The sequence below is a fragment of the Neodiprion lecontei genome, chromosome 4 (assembly GCF_021901455.1).
Source record: "Neodiprion lecontei isolate iyNeoLeco1 chromosome 4, iyNeoLeco1.1, whole genome shotgun sequence".
Taxonomy (NCBI): domain Eukaryota; kingdom Metazoa; phylum Arthropoda; class Insecta; order Hymenoptera; family Diprionidae; genus Neodiprion; species Neodiprion lecontei.
In genome coordinates, this window is record NC_060263.1 from 22,952,994 (window position 1) to 22,971,414 (window position 18,421).

An 18,421-nucleotide genomic window follows, 5' to 3' on the forward strand; every position below is an offset into this window, starting at 1 on the left:
AATTTTCATTTATGAATGATCGTCCTCTCTGAATAAAACAATTTTAAAATTCTCACCAAAGAACATTTCATATGGAAAGGCAAACAAATTCTGGACAAGGCCTTTTGCGCGCAGCAGATTTCCTGCGATTCCGTGATGGGAATTTATTGATTGTTCGTTTTGTGAAAATCAGGTCGTGACTATCAATCAGTTCACGTTTCTACATATTGAAATATTTCCACCAAAGGAAAACATCAATAGCGAAGATTTAAGTATAAATGCCTTATGAAACATTTTCATAACTTAATTTTTATTTTAATTTTAATATGACAACAAATGAAATCTGACAATCGAGACAAAGTAATGACAATAACTGAACGGAAACGCTAGTAATCAAGTAATAGTAATTGGAACATATTAATTTAGATGAACCAGTTACAATAATTAAATAATAACAACTAAACAGCAACATCTGGCTAGTCTATGTTTTGTGTATCTTGAAATTGGGACGCCTGGCACATAGAAAATTTGCGGAACCTATTTTTTTTATAAGGAAACGTTGCGAACACTAAGGAAATCAATTGACGAATTCGAAAAATTGCGCGCAGATCTAAATTTTTTAAATCATTTTTTTCCCACTAAAATATCTCAATTTTCCATACAACACGCTACCAAGCTTAACATGGCCTAAAATTCAGTTTACGCGTTACGTATTCAAAAATTTAAATTGCCAAAAAGATTTAATTGTGATACTAGGTAGATATGGAATCTTAAATTATCTCTGTAGAAATAGACAAATGATTTGAAAGAAGCCGTAGTATGGAAAGAGTAATAATAAAAAAGTTGTGTTACTTACATGAGCATTTCCATGTCAAGTCGTAATAGTCTTTGATCTTGAATATTTTTATCTCGTTCAATCATTGTATCTATGTTCGTTGTAGTCTACTAGAACGAAACATATTTGACTATTCTGCTCTAGGTCCATTTTTTCAAAGTTTTAAGTACCTAAAGTTTTGAAACAACTGTGAAAACAATCGCGAATGACCTGCTGGGACATCTTACAATTTTTGGTTCAGTTTACTTGCATTAGTTGTCGGTAGGTTTTTTTTACAACCACTGAAGCACTTCAACGAAACCACAATTTTAACTTTCAGCCCTGTAACTCATCTCAATAACAAACACATCACTCTAATTCTTGATCGATTCTCTATTTGTGAACCAAATCTCAAGTGAGGGTAGTCTAACGTTTCAAAAATTTGGAATGCCAACTGAGAGATCAATGTAGTTTATGGAGACGAAGAGTGTGTTTTACTAATCCATTTTTTTTTTCTAACTTCCTTTCGTTTTTCTTCTAACATACCTTTTGCAAACTTAGTTTTTAGCCTCCAACAAAGCTTCATGATACCGGAACTCGATAGTAAAAATTTAAAAACTGATTGATCAGGTTTGAATTTTTCAAACGCTCTAACCGAAATATATCAAAAACTACACAAGTTGGGAAGCCATTTTTAGATTCAATTTGTAGATAGTCAAAATTTCTATAAAAAAGGTTAATACTATTGTACACCTAAATGTTCACCTTGTATTTATATACTAATTATAATTTATAGAAAATTTGGTTATTTACAAAATGAAACCAAAAACAGCTTCCCAACTTATACAGTTTTCTAGATATTTCAGTTAAGGTGTTTAGAAATATTTGACAAGACGAGTCACCTTTTAAAATTTTACTACCGAGTTCCGGTTTCACGAGGTGCGTTTGAGGCTAAAAACTAAATTTCCCAAGGATACCTAAGCAGAAAACAAAAAAAAGTTTAAAAAAAATTTGGCCTAGTGTTTTACGCACCTCCGTGTTCGGATAAACTGAATATAACTCTTCCAGGTCTCTTTAGTCCTCTTCACCACCGTACTACTACACATTACACTCAGCACTGCCCTTCCTAGTTATTTGTAGCACCGTGCTGACAAACAATAATGATGGTGAATGATGCTAGCATATTTTGAATACATGTAATGTATAATTCAAATGTTTAAGATACAGAGATTTGGCAGAGGTGGCTATCATATAAGCAGCAAAGTCAAACACAATAAGCTACCTAATTGCAACGTTAAGCACAATAATCTAAAGTGTATGCCAGGACATGAGTTAGAAATGTTTTATCCAATCTACTTTGTAAAAACAAAAAATGGCCAAGAGCGCATAGAGAACAAGAAAGTAAAGCTAACTTGCACAGGTAAATCTAGTGATGACAGGGTTGATTGGTAGCGATCACACGCTAAATAGGCAACTTAGTGCTGTGTGTGAAAATATGAGATATTCTCGTTCAATAATTCATCTGCTTTGTTGTTTGTAGGGTAGTTAAGAGGCAGGTGTAAGTTCAATATTGGTGCTGTATAATTTATGGTTGGCTAAACTTGTCACATTTCATATCATGGTTGGTGGCGACGTTGGTTGTAGTGGTTATGATGGTGGTGGTGACGGTGGTAGTAGCAGTGAGGTTAAATCTTGCGTTTTACCCTCGCATCTTTTATAAACGCCTTCGTGTAGCACTGAAACTTTGTAGAATTAGAGGGTATCTTTCACTTTCTTGACTAATCTGTCTAGCTGCCTGGGGCGCTGTACAGCCAACCGAGATATGAGCTCAGTAGACACGCTACAGTGGCAGGACAAAGCGTGCCACATGAACGTGACACCACCATTCGCATTGTTCTCTGTTTCTATAAATTACAAATTGGCTCCTAATTTCCTTTGGAGTACTCACAAAAAAAAGTGAAGCCTTCCTTTGATCGCAATTTGATTTTGATTGATTAATTTTCAAAACCACGTCTAAATTTTGGCTTCAATATAAAATGCCTATCCCTAATGAAAAGCATGTGAAAAAATTACTTGAAAACGCTGAAATTAAAGTTGATAAGCTAGAGTAGGATAGGATTTGTAGATATCAAGGAACAGTGATGTGTGGGCATGTCGAAAACTTCACCTCTGACAGCGGATGAGAGTTTAATAATTATTTATGCTAGGGGAATAAAAAAAATTGACCACGTACTTCGGTCCAATTGCGGTATCGATTACCCACGTTTGAATACATTCTGTAAACCGTTCTTTCGCCTGGGGTCACCTGAACAATAATGTCCCATAACGATATAGTATATTGATGCTCTCCATTTGATCAAAAGATTGTTGCTTCAGTACATCATCAAGTATTGACTTTGCATCGTGATCTGCATGTTTTAATTCTTACCCATGCGTCAGCCTCTGCAAATGGCTGTACTTACACCAATTTTTCAATACTACGTACGATTTTCAGAGCATATTTTTATAAAATCACTTCTCCTGCGAACACCTTGCACCTTGCTTCAGAACACTTTGCGAAACACTTTTGGTGTCCCAGATACTTCGATACTATAGATTATTGTTTTTCTTTTTCTTTTTTCTATTATTTTACTTTAGTGGTCACAGAATTTATTTTTTTGTCTCAACTACTTCTGCTTTCGCATAGTACACTAGACATTGGTCATGGGCAAAAGCTTCTATTCTACTCATAATTTGATTGGCTATTTCTAGCATACTCTAGGTGCATCCCATCGCAAAGTCTTCAGCACCAGCATTTGGTCTAGGGACATTGAGCTTGATATACTAAAACTTTTTGTGAATATATCTGCAACTCTAGCGGTCTTCTCTGAGCTTGCGATACGTGTTTCCAGAATCTTGCTATAAAATTTTCAAGTGTCAGTAATGCACGGTTAGGCTGCGGAAAATTGTAAGCATTGCGCAAGTCAGTAAATACAAAAAACTTACTTCCAGTATGTAACAAATATTTCTCCAGGATTCTTCAGGTGTTTTGAATCAACACCAAATGCTTATGAATTGCAACTTCCTGTATCTTGAGGAGGAGAGTGTTTCGTGAAACTTTCCGTTAACCTTTCACAAATTTTTGATTAAACTGATATTAGTATGAAATTACAGATGAAAACACTGACATTCGAAATTTCACCAAAGTCTCTCTTGTCTATAGAAACATCAACAAGTAGGGAAACTGCAGTAATATAAGTGCACAATTAAGCATATAATCCAAGTAGTATAAAAGCCATTACTTACCACTTGTTTTTATTTTTGCTATTCTTGACTTTCGCTTTTGCCATCGGTCATATTTTTAACTCCCAAAACGTACTTCATTCATTAATGCCCTCAATCCTGAATCATATCAGGCTGTTAGACTTTGCAAGCTTCTTTTCCTACGACCTTGTGATGCACCAAACCCAAATTAAAGTTTTGCGAAGTGTGTCATATGTAACTATATAGAGTGAACGGGTTAATTACCTTGACCTTTACCTTTTCTTACGTTTTTCATAACTTTTAACATTATGTAGACTTACAAATTTCCTAACTTTCGGTTTCTTTCTTATGTTCTTTTCCTTCTTTTTTTTTCAAGTATTATTATCTCTCAGAATTCACGAATCTTTTTTTGTCAGTTTCAATTAAACATCCCGAATTTGCGACTTCTAGTTTAGTTTTTTTTTATGAATGATCGATATGGGCCTTAGTGAAAATAGCTGACTTCAGAAGATTTCAGTAAATCCGATGGATGAATTCGTGCCATTTCACTTGCCTTGTCACCGCTTGTCTAAGGAAAAGGGTTATTGAAGGTATTGTTGAATTGAAGTTTTTGTGGCAACTTCGATCTAAATATATGCATGGGTGTATTCGGGTATCTGTGAGGAATAACTTGTAGACGTTTTTTTGATAAACTTCGATATCTAAATCTCTTTTGGTACGGTGTTACCAGGATTGAGTCATCAAGAAAATCAAAAAAACAACTTAACATTATTATTAAGTATCAAAGATGCTCCTATTTAATATAGGAGCTTTGCATAGCTTTATAAATTCACCTTTTAAAAGTTTTGGGTTTTTAGGATATCTGGTTTTGTTGGATTTTTTATTTTTTCACGCCCTTGACAATGTATGGATAGTATCAAATGGCGGGTATATGGCCCAATATCAACCACATGTACTAGGTCACATTAATGCCGTTATTTTGCATTATTTTATTGGATAAAATTCCAATATGAGAACATGAAGATAAAAATTGTGATGAATTTTACTCAGAATATTCTGGTAAAGGTATCATCTTATCGCAAAAATAGCTCGTTTTTAACATCATCTGCTCCATTCATTATCATAGTAATTGATTTAGATTCACAACGATCAAGAAATTTTATTTCATGATGTAATGTGCATATATCAGGCTAATGCGTGCTAAAACAGATCAAGTAATAGTAAAACAGACAAACAGAATCTGTACAATGAAAATGGTCAAATGTGGTGATCCGAGAGAACACCTAGTTGTTAAAGCAGTATAAAACCTTGGTAATGAAACAGTTCGTGATCCGGGTTTGATTCCCAAATCATTCCATAAATTTTCTCATAAAAATGCTGCCTTTTTAACAATGGCAAGTAGTATATTTTTTTATGCTAAACAATTCCCTTGGTTCCTGTATGAGTTTCGTTTATCCGGAAAATTTCACGCCTCATAATTTTAACGAAAAGTTAAAATTTCTGCTAAGCTGCGCTCCGATATTACTAACCTTACTAACTGTAGTTTTATTTTGTTCACGACTTTTCGTGCTTAACTTAAGTCAACTTGGGTCCTTGCTTCCAAATACCGCGTTAACGATGCTTTTATTTTGTCCCTAATGGTAGTTTTATGATTTCCTGACATTTTGTATGCTCAAGATCGAATCGCTGTGCGATATTTAGAGTATACGATTAAAATTGATACAGGTTTTTGTGATACCGTGGACAATTTATAATAAAACTCTCACATAGATGTATAGATGAATATTTAGTAACACGAAAAACCAAGAATGATTACGGCTTATATCGCGTCTGTGACGATGAAGAAGGCATTCATTTTTAAGGATGAATGAGCTCCATCTTTTAATTCAAAATTTGCGAAAACAGAAGAGAAAAAATTTTAAAAAGACTTCCAGCCACGTCATTTGCGCCAAAGATAGTCAACACAAATAGAACAATATTCCTACTATGTAATAGAAATGAATTTACAAATTCTAACAACAAAAGCTGATCGTAAGAGATTCACAATTGGTGAAAATGTTTTACAATTAGAACTTTCAAAATAATTGAACTTTGGTATTTTTGATCCAATTCTAATGTTTTTAGACTTATTTTGTTCACCAGAGAGGTCTCCAGAGCAATTTCTGTCACTTCTTGTTCACTCAATGGTAATTTATGTAGTTCGCACGTTTTTCGATTTACGGTATCGTTGTCAGTTCTGTTTTCCGATTTTGTTAATTTCTCTATTTCTCGTAGAAATTCGAGAAATAAGTTGTTTTTTTTTTTGCAGGCGGAAAAATGTTTTCAGTTGTTGACATGATTATCATCCTTCAAATTGATAGTAGTAAAGGGGTATTTTACAAGTTTCATATATATTTTTGTTTTATTTTTTTGTAATTTAAATTTTGGTGGTGAGAAATCAATTAAAACATCAAGTTGAATTCATCGGTCAGTGTAAACTTTGAATAATTCTAAAGTAGTCTCACAATAGTAATATTAATAAGTTCTAAAATTGTGGGAAAAATTGTTTGTATTTAGACCAGAAGGGACAATTCTATGGAAGAAACTGATTGAATGTTATTCAAATGATTCTTGTATCGGATTATTTAAACATATATGTGTAAAAATGAATTGAAAAAAAAATGATAGAAAACAGTGAACTGATGCCAACAATTATTGCATACGTAGGTACTGGCATTTTCTAAAGATTCAGTTTGTCCAAAAAATTGCATCTCATTTCCAGGGTCTGTTTTTTTTCTACTCAACTAATTGTAATTCGTCTAATTAAAATGTAATCAGTAGTTTTTTTTTTTTTTTTTTTGAAGACAATATTATGAATTTCCACATCTGGGCTGATTTGATTTTTTTTTTTTTAGCACAAAAATCTTAAACTTGAAAAATATCCATTAACCAACCAATAATTACAAAGTTAATTTCACCTCTGATAAACGTTTTTCCCCCACAGAAAAAAAACGTAAGTTAAATTTCCATAGAAAATAATACATCAAAAAATGAACAAAATTACAGGTAGACACCACAAGACCTTTCTTTGGGTGTCATAAAAGTTCAATGCATATAGGATAAAAAAAAAAAATAAAACAAATTCAAATTATTACGTAATGATTATCATTCATGTGCCGTCAAAAATGAGTGTATCTTTTCAGTACAATAATATATGAATAGCGCCAAGTAAACTCTCACAGAAATAAAAACTTCACAGCAGTCAGTTTTATACACTTCGTGTACGACTCATTCTTCATGAGTGAAAATTCTAATAATATACAGAGTGGCCCGAAAAAGTTGCTTCAAGTAAAGCACAAAATACCCGTGAGCAATCCAACAGATTAGAACCTGACTTGGATATGACATGCTTCAAACCCTGCAAGCACCTTTATTGAGCTTAAATTTTTAACTTTGGTCTGTGGTGCCTTCATAATAACTACTTAATATTTCTCATCGCTGACTAAAGTGCGTCTATGAATATGTTTGAGGTTTTCGTTCTGAAACACTAGAATGTTGGTGAGTTTCAGATAAATCCAAGATATTGATGCTAAGAAATGGCTGAGCTGACATGGAAAGCTCCACATAAATTATTATTGGTAGATGTATTATGCTATGTTTGTTATTGTGTAATGGAGCTATCGATCAATTACTATGATGCTATAATAATCTATATATGCCACGTCTACACATATTCCCTCTACAATAATATATCTCGAGCACCAATGCTCATTTATTTGGAAGAGTCGATGCTTAGTTAATGGTCATGCATTAGTGACCTTAATTTTGCCTGTGAGTTGAGAATATTTTACATGGGTTAATCATATTATAACATGAATGTGTAAGTGTACCAAGCAGTATTGTTAATTATAGAGAAAAAACAAAAAACTACGTTAATTGTAAAAATGTGTGAATGAGGCACCCCTTGAACCGACAGATACCCAAGGATTTACCAAGCACAACCCCAGTCACTGCAACAAGCGCACCTACCATCACCACCAAACCTGTCACAGCTATAACATCGACTGAAGTCTCTTCGGTAGTAACTATGGCCAATAGCCAAAAGCAAATTGGACTTTTGGTCTCAGTCATCGGTGATAAATCACAGGAGAAGAGTGGGGTAACTGGTTCAACAACGGGAGTGTCAGGGGCGACATCTAGCAGTGTTCATCTAGTGGAGGTGTGTGCGGTGCAGGGACCGCCGAGGCAGCTAACATCTCTATCCCCAAGCCCTTCCCCAACACATTCCACACCACCTTCTACGCCTAGACCTAATTCTATCAGCTCTGTGAATTCCATTAACAGCCTGGTACACCAAGAGGTAGCCGGTTGCCAGGCTAGAGTAGCACAGTCACCAGTCACACCTTGCACATCAGCTTCTTTCTGCAATTCCGGGGGCGGTGACGGTCAGCATCAAACATCACCATCCCAGCAACGTTCCGTACCTCTTCACCTTACCATCAGTACTAACACCACTACTAACAATCCGAACATCCCTCCGGCGTGCCCTGCTGCCAATTCTATACGCCAGCTATCCTCAATAGATCACCAGATTAGAGTACTGACCCCGTCTGAAATCATGCGCACACTCCCATCTCTCAGCCAGGAGCACTACGATCCGCCACCCACTGCAATTATTCACACTGTACCTGTACAGGCCCCGCCTATGGTGAGCCACCCATACTGTGCCTACAGTGTCTTGCCTTGCCATGTATTTAATCGAAGTCTAGTGATTTTTCTTTTTTCCATTTTCACATAAAAAAAAAAAAAAATTGTCTTATTCTTTTGCAAATTTCATTTCAGTTTTATCATTTGTAGCCAGTGCAAAGGCTTTAGAACGATACTTTTGATTATGGCTATCAAATTCTCCTCGTTTTTATTTCATTCTTGTATGCATAGTGTCCGTTCTCTCTATAGATATTTTATGATCATGCATTGATATGGAATGATTATGATATTTGAAAATACCACCAAATTTTTTAACATATCTACTCTCATTTTTAAGCATTACTTCGAATTTGACCTTGCATAAGGTTTTTTAACTACAAGTAAGGTAGCGTAAAGAAACGTAATACACTGTAGTTTTTATATATGAACATTGGTAAAAGTGCACCAATCAGAGAATGAACTTCTTCGTTGAATCATTTCCTGCAAACCGCACTTGTTCGTTCAGTTCAATACTACTTACAATGACCCATTGTATCATATATCTGCGATGCAAGTATACATGATGCAATGTGATACAGAGTATGTTCACCCTTTTTTTCCCGCGTACACGAGAGTATACTCACTCTCAGTATATCTGATATACTGTATTTTATCGATATTATTTCCAGGCATATGTATCTCTTTATTCACTATAGAGCACTACCTCAGATAATGATGACGCTTGAGTGTCATTGAGTATCGATTCTGAACGCACTTCTGCATTTACTAATAGTAACAAATCAGTTACAGAATTTTTGGTAACCTGAATTCCTTAAATTATTAATTTCTGAATAACTATCGCTTCACACATTCCATAAACTGTCTGTCATAAATTGATCAGGGTAGATAAAGGGAAAGAAGAAAACGTGATAGTAACTGGCAGTAAAAAATAAAAATAAAAAACAAATAAATAAATCATAGTCATGTAGGTCATAATATCTGAACGAAAGCCACTAAGTCTTATCAGCAAACCACCTCAAATTTGAACATTATTCGGAAATGTGACTGTCATTCATTTGCTTATTTCTTTGTTGGTGCTATTGCTATTGTTGATATTCTATATTATCCCGCAAGTATCGAGTCCTGTACATTACATCGTCTTCACAGGCAGTTGACTATATGAAAAGTTGCATTTTTCACAGGGATCTCAGACCATTCACTGATTGGCGCATTCATATCGAATCATGTGACAATATCTTACAGAGTCAAATATTTTTAAATTAGTGTAGCTATATCACTTTTTCGTGAAGAACGCAGCAGTGACATGAGGCTGTTATAATAACACTACCATATATATACACAGAACTTATTACTCATGGAACATACTCTTATCATGATCCTGTCTGAATTAATTGTTTCTTTCATTTTTTTCATTATTTGGTATGATCATTTTACTCTTGAGATATCCTATCCTAGAGAACGCAGTTTTATTAGCTATGAATTTACTATCTGTGACTGAAATTAGAATTGCCTGTGATGTACCACAGTATAAAACCGGTCCCACCACCAGGTTTTGAATAATAATATACTAGGCATGTTTTCTCCAGACCAGAATGAAGGAAGAGCCGATTCCCTATCTATAACAGTCGATAAGAATATTATAATTCGAACCCGGAGAAAACTTGTCCTGTACAAGACTCACTGTTTAGAGAATTTATGATCAATTTTTTCAAAAAAAAAATTTAATCTCGCTGTGTTGAAGAAAAGCGGAAATTTCAGGACTACAAAACATTAATGTAGTCAGCTCCTTAGGTGGTAATATTGAAACGATCGTTTACATTTGTTGCATAGGAAATCTTTTTTTCGTGATATGTCGTTTAGGTGATTTTTTCGAATTTGAAAAGATATTTTTTCGTGTAACGTGCTTAGGGTTGTATTTTTTCGTCAGAACAAGGGTAAAACAAAAATGCAATACTCGAGTTGCCTACAGTTTTAGAATTAATCCAGTTAATTCTCATGACCATTGAGTTCTAGAATTTGAAAACTTGGTGGATATTCAAATTGTAGTGAAAATTATAATAAGTAAATGATGGACTCAATATATTTATTCCATATTTTTTCCTCTTACTTGATGTAGTTATCCACAGATGAACTATTATTATTGCTGGGTAGTTCTGAGGTAGCTCAATATGGCCTTTGAAACCTCATTCTATTGTCCCGTCATTTATTAAGCTTTTTTCTTCCTTCAATTTCATTGAAAACAGCTTGACCAAGTTCTTCTATAAAGGCATGTTGAAGAAGTTTGGTACAGATTTTTTTCAGGTTACATGAACACAACTTCTTTTATAAACTCTATAAATCTGTCTGGATCAAAACAATCACCTGTTCCACGAATATTTCCACTTCCTGAAAACTAACTACTTCTGCTTTTTCAAAGAATTCTGTGGTTATCCTTGGCTTTGCATCGTATTCTTATAAGTCGGCAGGCATTACAAACACTGCTCATATTCGGATTAGTTTTTGGTTACTGTTGAATGTTGATGTTGATGTGGACATTTTTTTTATATTTATTGTGACTATTTGTTAGTACAATGCTTTCGTATACGTAATTGTATACAGTGTCTAATTAACACATCAATTGAACAAATTCGTTTATGCGCTGGCGACAATTATAGTGTAAAAATTGAACTTATATATATTTTTTTTTAAATTAACAATCGAGCATATACGTAAGCAGAGTAATAATGCTGTTGAAAATGCCTTCTCATTCCATTCATTTGTTATCCTGTAAACTAGATAAAAAAATTAATCAGTTTGCGATCAAACCAGTCATATCAAATGCTGGTACATTTATGGGGTTAGACAGAGTGCAATTTCAAAATGGAAATTCTACTCTGCTCAGCCTCATATTGTTGCATAGATATGTCCATATCGCTGCATATAAAGCTTTGATGTATTCCTTCTCCAAGCTATAGTTATTACATACTGGACGATACTTTTGCAGTTACATAACAATGTGACAAAATCAAATAAGCATCAGTCATAAAGTACTATAAAAAAAATCTTTACACGTACATTGTCGTAGCATAAATAAAAATATAGTAGATAGTTTAATTCATTGATTTCTTTTTTCATGATTTACGAAGAGTTGAATGTAAATTGTGTCTTGTGTAAAATTATTTTTAAATGGTGGCTGGTTGTTGTCTCCGGTATATTCACAATATAGTGATTTATTAACATATTCTCATTTCGGGAAAACTTAAAATTTGCAATTTTCTTTTATCTGGATGTATTTAAAGCTCGCATTCGTTTATAATTGGAGTTACTTGATTTTAGGATTTGCTATATGATCATTACAGCCTACTTGCATACCATTACATTGCCAAAATATTTTAGTTCATCAATCTTATCTTAAAAAGTTGAAGGATTTCACATACCACCATACAAATATAGTGTTGAGTCTTCCTTTTCTTGCGAACAAACAGATGCTGGTTAATGATCATATGGCATAAAGCAGAGATGCTAATGACTTTTTTTCAACAGGAACAAGATAGACTTTCAAACAGAGATCGGTCTAGTCGGGAGGCAGAGCAAGAGCGTCAATGGAAACATCTGCAAGCAATGCGCCAACAGCAAGCACAAATACAGCAGCAAGTTATTCACGAGCAGCGCGTACATGGTAAACACAATGTTTAAAAATTTGATTATTTGGCAAACAATGATTGTTGTCATTCTATGAAAAATGTATAAGAATAAGACGATGACGTAAAAAATTATATTTTTAGCTAGTGCTCAGGTAAATTGTACAGCTCCTGATTTTTTTCCTTTTTATTATAGTGTGCTTATATAAAACTTAATATTTGTTTCATCATTTCATTGCAGCCATGGCAAGGGTACACAGACAGATTAATGAAGATGGTACACCTCAAATGAGCACCGAAAACACCCCAGGATTAACAACCCAATTACAAGTCTCCACAGCTCAGGTAATTGCAACTAAATTCCATGAATTAAATTCCGTATAGCTCCGTACTGACTTGAGCATTTTTGCACCCGAATGCTCCAGTGAGTACGGCGTGTTTGTGCGTACTCACAGATGGTCAGCACGCGCCAACACGATCTATCACTCATCAGTCCATTGAAGGATTTTCGTACGGAACAGCGCTCAGTTAGGATGCGTCTTTGACGACAGCCTGATATTTACTGGCTCACTGCGGTTATCACAAATGATCTAAGCATAATTTTACGCACACAAACAGAAAATTTCTAGAACGCAAAAAGTTCATACGCACGAATGTTCGTGTGGGCAAACCGTTTGTGTGTGCAAAAATGCTCAACTCAGTACGTGGCTTTAAGCTATTTATATATTATATGTGGGTACCTTTTATCATTGAACGCAAAGCAAGTCAACAGTTGTAGATTAGTTATACCTATATAATTTTATAATATCATCGACTTGTATAGGAGGTTTACGCTGACTGCTGGGCTAAAAGTATATACCTCGTACTGTACAAGCCAAGTTACCATATCTCATGACAACTGTTGTTACGTTTTGTGAAACGATTATTTTATATGAAATTTTCATGCAAAGGATGGAAATCATATGGGTCCAATAGCGTCGTCATCTCCTGGATCTCGTGCAACGTTTTCAACCCCTCCGATGAAAATTACAAAGGGTGTAGCTCCCCAGAGTCCGCTCCAAGGTATTACACGCCTACCAAATCAACACTCTACTCCAGTCACCCGTCCGGTCAGCTCTGTTGTGCGGCCTGGCATGCCTAGTACTTTTGCACAGCCTCCTTCTCCATTTTCACCGCAACCTCAATCTCCCCATGATTTTCCACAATCTCCTGCAGCTTCGCAATCACAGGATCATTTCCAACGCTTTGAACCTTCAGAATCGTACAATCAAACTCCTCAAACATCGAGACCACAATTTCCCACCACAACTTCGTATGCAACCTCACCTCGGAACGATTCTTTTCCTCAACCACCTGGTACACCTCGTCCTGTGTTTAATGCTCCCACACCTCGTTCCTCACCACATGTTTATGCCCCATCTCGAACTCCTGATCCTTATAGCAGCCAAGCACCCACTCCGTCTCCAGCTCCCAGTTATACCCCACCCAGGGGAGAATCGAGACAGGAACCTCAATCACCCGAGGTCTTCAATCAGCAACCAGAAGTTAATCGTCAATTACGCGACTTGCTCCAACGGCAACAATTTAATAAAAAATTGGAACCTCTCGCCACTTCGTGGAATCAAGGTAATTCTTGTTCAAGACTGATTTCTCAATTATAGCTTACCTGCATTAATGTTCAATGTCAGCAAATAGTCCTTGGTAAGTACTTGCATTTCAACATCTTCATAAATCTCTGTTTAGATGGACAAGGTGTAAGTGAAAATCCTCAGCCGCAATTTGACGGAACTCATCCTCAAGGTCCTCAACATTCACAAGCTTCGGGAAATACTGGAGAAGGTACTTTCAGGCATCCTCTTCCTCCCGGTATTGTCAGACCACGAATGCCTATCCAGCCAAATGTCATCATACGTAATCCCATTGGTAAGGGCATTAAATAATCAATATTTATCAATATTCTATATAGATAGGAGGAAATGAATCACAGCGGAAAGAGTCTGGTACATCAGATACTGTTTCAAAATACTAGTGACAAATGCTATTGCTGTTACAATTTCAATGAGAATCAGAACATCTATGAATATTAAAGATACATTCACATGGTTTTGCTCAATGAAAATTAATTTTTCTGCGAAATACGGTTTCAAATCAGAATTGGTTTGAGGGTTACACAATCTTATGCTCCACGAAAAATAGTTGAAGTTCGGGTTATAAGTTAGCTAAGCCAGAACCATCTTCATTGTTATGAAATGATTTGTTGCAACAAAAAAATCTAGTGCTACACAAAAAGCCTTGCTAAATACTTACACCTGATTTTATGTCGATGTAGTGTATTTTTTAGAATATAAGCTGAGGTTTCTAAAGTTTCTGGATGTCATTTCAAAACTTTTGTACTTGACCTCTTTGTGTAATTGTTTTTACAGAAATGTTCGAAAGTAATACAAATCAAATAATTATCTACCTTTAGAGTCAGAAATTGATTGATATTTAGGACTAGTTTTACTAAAGCCACATGGTAACTTACAAATTTGTGTTGGGTGACAGTGAACAATGGCAATATTTTCAGTAACCTTCATTGTGCGATTCATAGGCCAGACAATAAGTGACATCAATGTCTGCTGAATCCTTCTATGCCGCCTACTTTTTCTAGATCTCAAGCATCTTTTGCGGTTTCCTGCGCTTAATAGTTCGCGGTATTGAAGTGAAGTGTGTCCTTCATGTAACAATATTGATTTGTGTATTAAATCTGCAATGACGATTATTTATTTTATACACCTAAGATATTTTTTAAATTGCAAGAGCATTTTTAAAAATGTCAAAGTAGTCTGGGTTAATTATAAGACACAGAAGACAATCTAAGAACTGAGAAGAGAGATGTACAAAGATTGGTAAACTTTTTAATTATAACAATCTGAATTACTTTCAAAAATGTAGTTCAGTAGGTACTTGTTATGTATACATATAAATAAACTCATGTTCATCTATGAGTTATAACACATTTGTCCATGATTGATAAACAAAACACCATCCCGTGGTGACTTCAGAAATAGTACTTGTAATGTTGAAATTCATTTGGAACCATTAAATCCTTAAGAAGAAAAGTCTGAGTTCTTGATAGAACATGACCTTTTTGGTTGATTTTTTAAAGAAAAATCTCATTTGGTGTACAGGGCTGAATGTGAGGCTACCGACAGGAGCAAATATTGAAGCTAGATTGCAAGGCGTCGACTCTCGCAAGAGAACGCTACTGCAACGGCCACCAGTGCCTGCTGGCATACCGCCACAACATTTTCAGAGTGGCCAAGTATTGCAACAACGATTACCTGGCCCGCGAAACCCTCTTGCGGAGCAGTTTGACATTTTGCAACAACAGAGATTTCCAGGTAAGCAATGTTAAATCGAATCACTACACACAGACTGTTTGGAATATCTATTAAAGAAAATACATCAATAATAGAAATAATTTTGATATCACAGAACCCACGCAAGCTCCACAAAGCTTAGTTCAACGATCAGTGCGGCCTGGACTTGATAATATAAACCAAGGTATTAGAATGATGGGTGCACAAGGAATAGTGAGACCACCACTTTTGTCAGCCTCGGTAACAGAAGCAAGTGCTCCAACTACTGAAGCTTCAGAAATCCCAGATAATGTGACAGCAGAGCTTGAAAAACTTGAACAGGAGAGTGCTCCAATGGTAGAAGTGGAAGGTGTTAGTGCAATATTGGGAGATTTAGCTGACGATGATGACGAACTTCTAGGTAAAAATAAATCTTCTGGTTATTTCTGGATGAGTGAAAGATGCATTCATGCCAGTGCATTCAATATGTCAGCATTATTGATGAATGAATTTTTTCTCAGTTTAAGGGGAGACGCCGGTGAAATTTTGATAACACCGAATTTTCGGATTTCTTGCGCATACACTTTCATCGCAGAAGATTGATATTTTTTTTTTTTCAGAACATATAGTAATTTAATCTGAATCTTGTTGGAAGGAATTTTTGATCACAACTTATTTAGTCATTTCAAAAACGAAAAACTCAGTATTCTCGAAATTTCACCCGAGTCCCCGCTTAAAATATATGTATCGAGTAATATGAGAATTTCAATTTTCATAACTCGTTAGCTTTTATCAACTAAACAAATAGGCCACAAATATGACATATCAAAATTTATTTCAAAATACTCTTCTGCCGAAAATAATTAAGTTACATGAGTTTTGTACGTGTGTTTCTTTTAGCCGAAATGGGAGCTGATTTTAATATACTGGAATATGCAGATCCCGAATTAGACAATATGACTGGAGGTGAAAAAACTAACATATTTGATCTCGACTTAGAGCAAGTAGAAGTAGAGACTAAAGAAGATAAACAAAAAAAAGTAACGAAAACAGAAATAAAGCGCGAAGACGTGGGCCCCACTCCAGCTACTCATCCAGAAATTAGAGAAGCGACCAGCAGTAGCTCAGCTCAGGATCTGTCAGATACAACAACAAATATGCGACCACAGGCGCAAACATTAGTTGCGACATCTCAAAGCACTCATCAACAACAACCTGCACCGACACAACAAGGAACAAATCCACAAGCTGCGGTCGTGCAGCAACAAATGCATCAACAAGTTCAGCAAGCAGCAGCTATAGGAAGACCAATGCCTGCTGGAACAAGGCTCATATCCCCTGATGGAGCAATCGGCGTTGTTACTTCGACTAACACTGTAACAGTCAGCTATCCATCTAATTTTCCAGGTCATTCACAGCGATTACCTCAATCTCACATACAAAGTAAGTCTACTAATGTAAACTGTATGTTATCACTATGTAAATTATATTTTGCGATGTGTTGTAACTCTGATGTAGCTGGAAGTAGGCAAACAAGTTTGATAGAAATGATAAAGGTAACTAGTGTAAACAAGGCCTGGAAAATATGAACGTGCATAGAGTTCCAAAAATTCACTTTAACACCATAATTCCGACCATGATCTCAAGTGACAATGATCATATTACGAGACGTATCTATCTTGACCTATGTCACAGCAAAACTTTAAATAATCCTTTTTTATGTCCCACTTACAATGATAGGTTCAACAGATATTCATCCATGATAGAGTTTTTTTGATCCTTAGAGGGCCAGCCTGATTCTATTAGGAGTCAGCAGATAACTTGGAAACTCCACTAGACGTTTTGACTATTTATATACATAATTCATACCTCTGAAAAATATCGGATTTCAAGGGAAAAACGTTGGCCTTCCAAAGGTTAATAATAATCTTCAAGCTGGTGAAGGGGTCCCCATGATGAGGGTATTCACATATACACGTACACACCTATGACTGGTTTTCACAATGTTTGGAGCATTTATTAGGTAGAAATGTTAACTTGAATAAAATTATTGTGGGCGAAACATTGGTACTTACCCACAAATGAAGTTCAAGTTAGAATAAACTGTTAGTAAAATAGCATTGGATTGTCTAACACACGACTGCACACATTGACATCATACACATAGCCTCTGTTTAAGAAGAGTGAAATCAAATTCTGAGGATATACTGATTTTGTGCACTCTACAGGCACGATCGAGTTTGTAGACATGGAGGTAGCATCCCAATGCTCACTTCCGCGACTGGGATGCTACCTCCATATGTATAAGATCGATGACAGATACTGAGCACTATGTAACCCACAATAACATGACAGAAAAAATAGTTGAATCGTAATCCCAAATAGTAAATTAGTCAAAATTCTTCGAATTTGGGGGCAAAAATCACTCGTAGGTGGATACATGTATATGTAAAAATTTCAACTGTGGGGACTACTTCACAGACTTAATTTCACAACGGAAAGAATTAAATTGTGAAAAAATTTCTATCCTACAGAAGCAATGCCTGTTGAATTTGACATTTCTGTCAAACTTTGCATTTACATGTGCTATTAACACAGTTTGGACTCCACACATAGTTGTAACGATTCGGAATTTGGTTAGATGTTACAATATGTAATGTATTTGGTTCGTTGTTACATGATGTAATACAGATTGAAACTGTCAAAGAGGGCTGCTGGGATTGGCTAAAACTGAAAAA

At 35.4% G+C, this 18,421-nt stretch overlaps 1 protein-coding gene across 10 annotated transcripts in view; it reads left to right on the top strand.

Annotated features, from left to right (window-relative positions):
* Positions 1-18,421, top strand: part of LOC107226230 (histone-lysine N-methyltransferase 2C) — a 73,841-nt gene that overhangs the window by 20,978 nt on the left and 34,442 nt on the right. For 7 of the 10 annotated variants that reach the window (XR_006904169.1, XM_046738971.1, XM_046738974.1 and 4 more), the window contains exons 14-21: positions 7,992-8,723; positions 12,245-12,380; positions 12,584-12,687; positions 13,293-13,968; positions 14,086-14,265; positions 15,513-15,725; positions 15,820-16,104; positions 16,584-17,126. Coding sequence is in view for 9 of the 10 variants with exons in the window: in XM_046738971.1 (XP_046594927.1) it covers positions 7,992-8,723; positions 12,245-12,380; positions 12,584-12,687; positions 13,293-13,968; positions 14,086-14,265; positions 15,513-15,725; positions 15,820-16,104; positions 16,584-17,126 (2,869 nt within the window). In the remaining variant the exon portion in view is untranslated. The remainder of the gene's footprint in view (positions 1-7,991; positions 8,724-12,244; positions 12,381-12,583; positions 12,688-13,292; positions 13,969-14,085; positions 14,266-15,512; positions 15,726-15,819; positions 16,105-16,583; positions 17,127-18,421) is intronic. The other 3 variants (XM_046738978.1, XM_046738979.1, XM_046738980.1) reach the window with 2 other exon arrangements.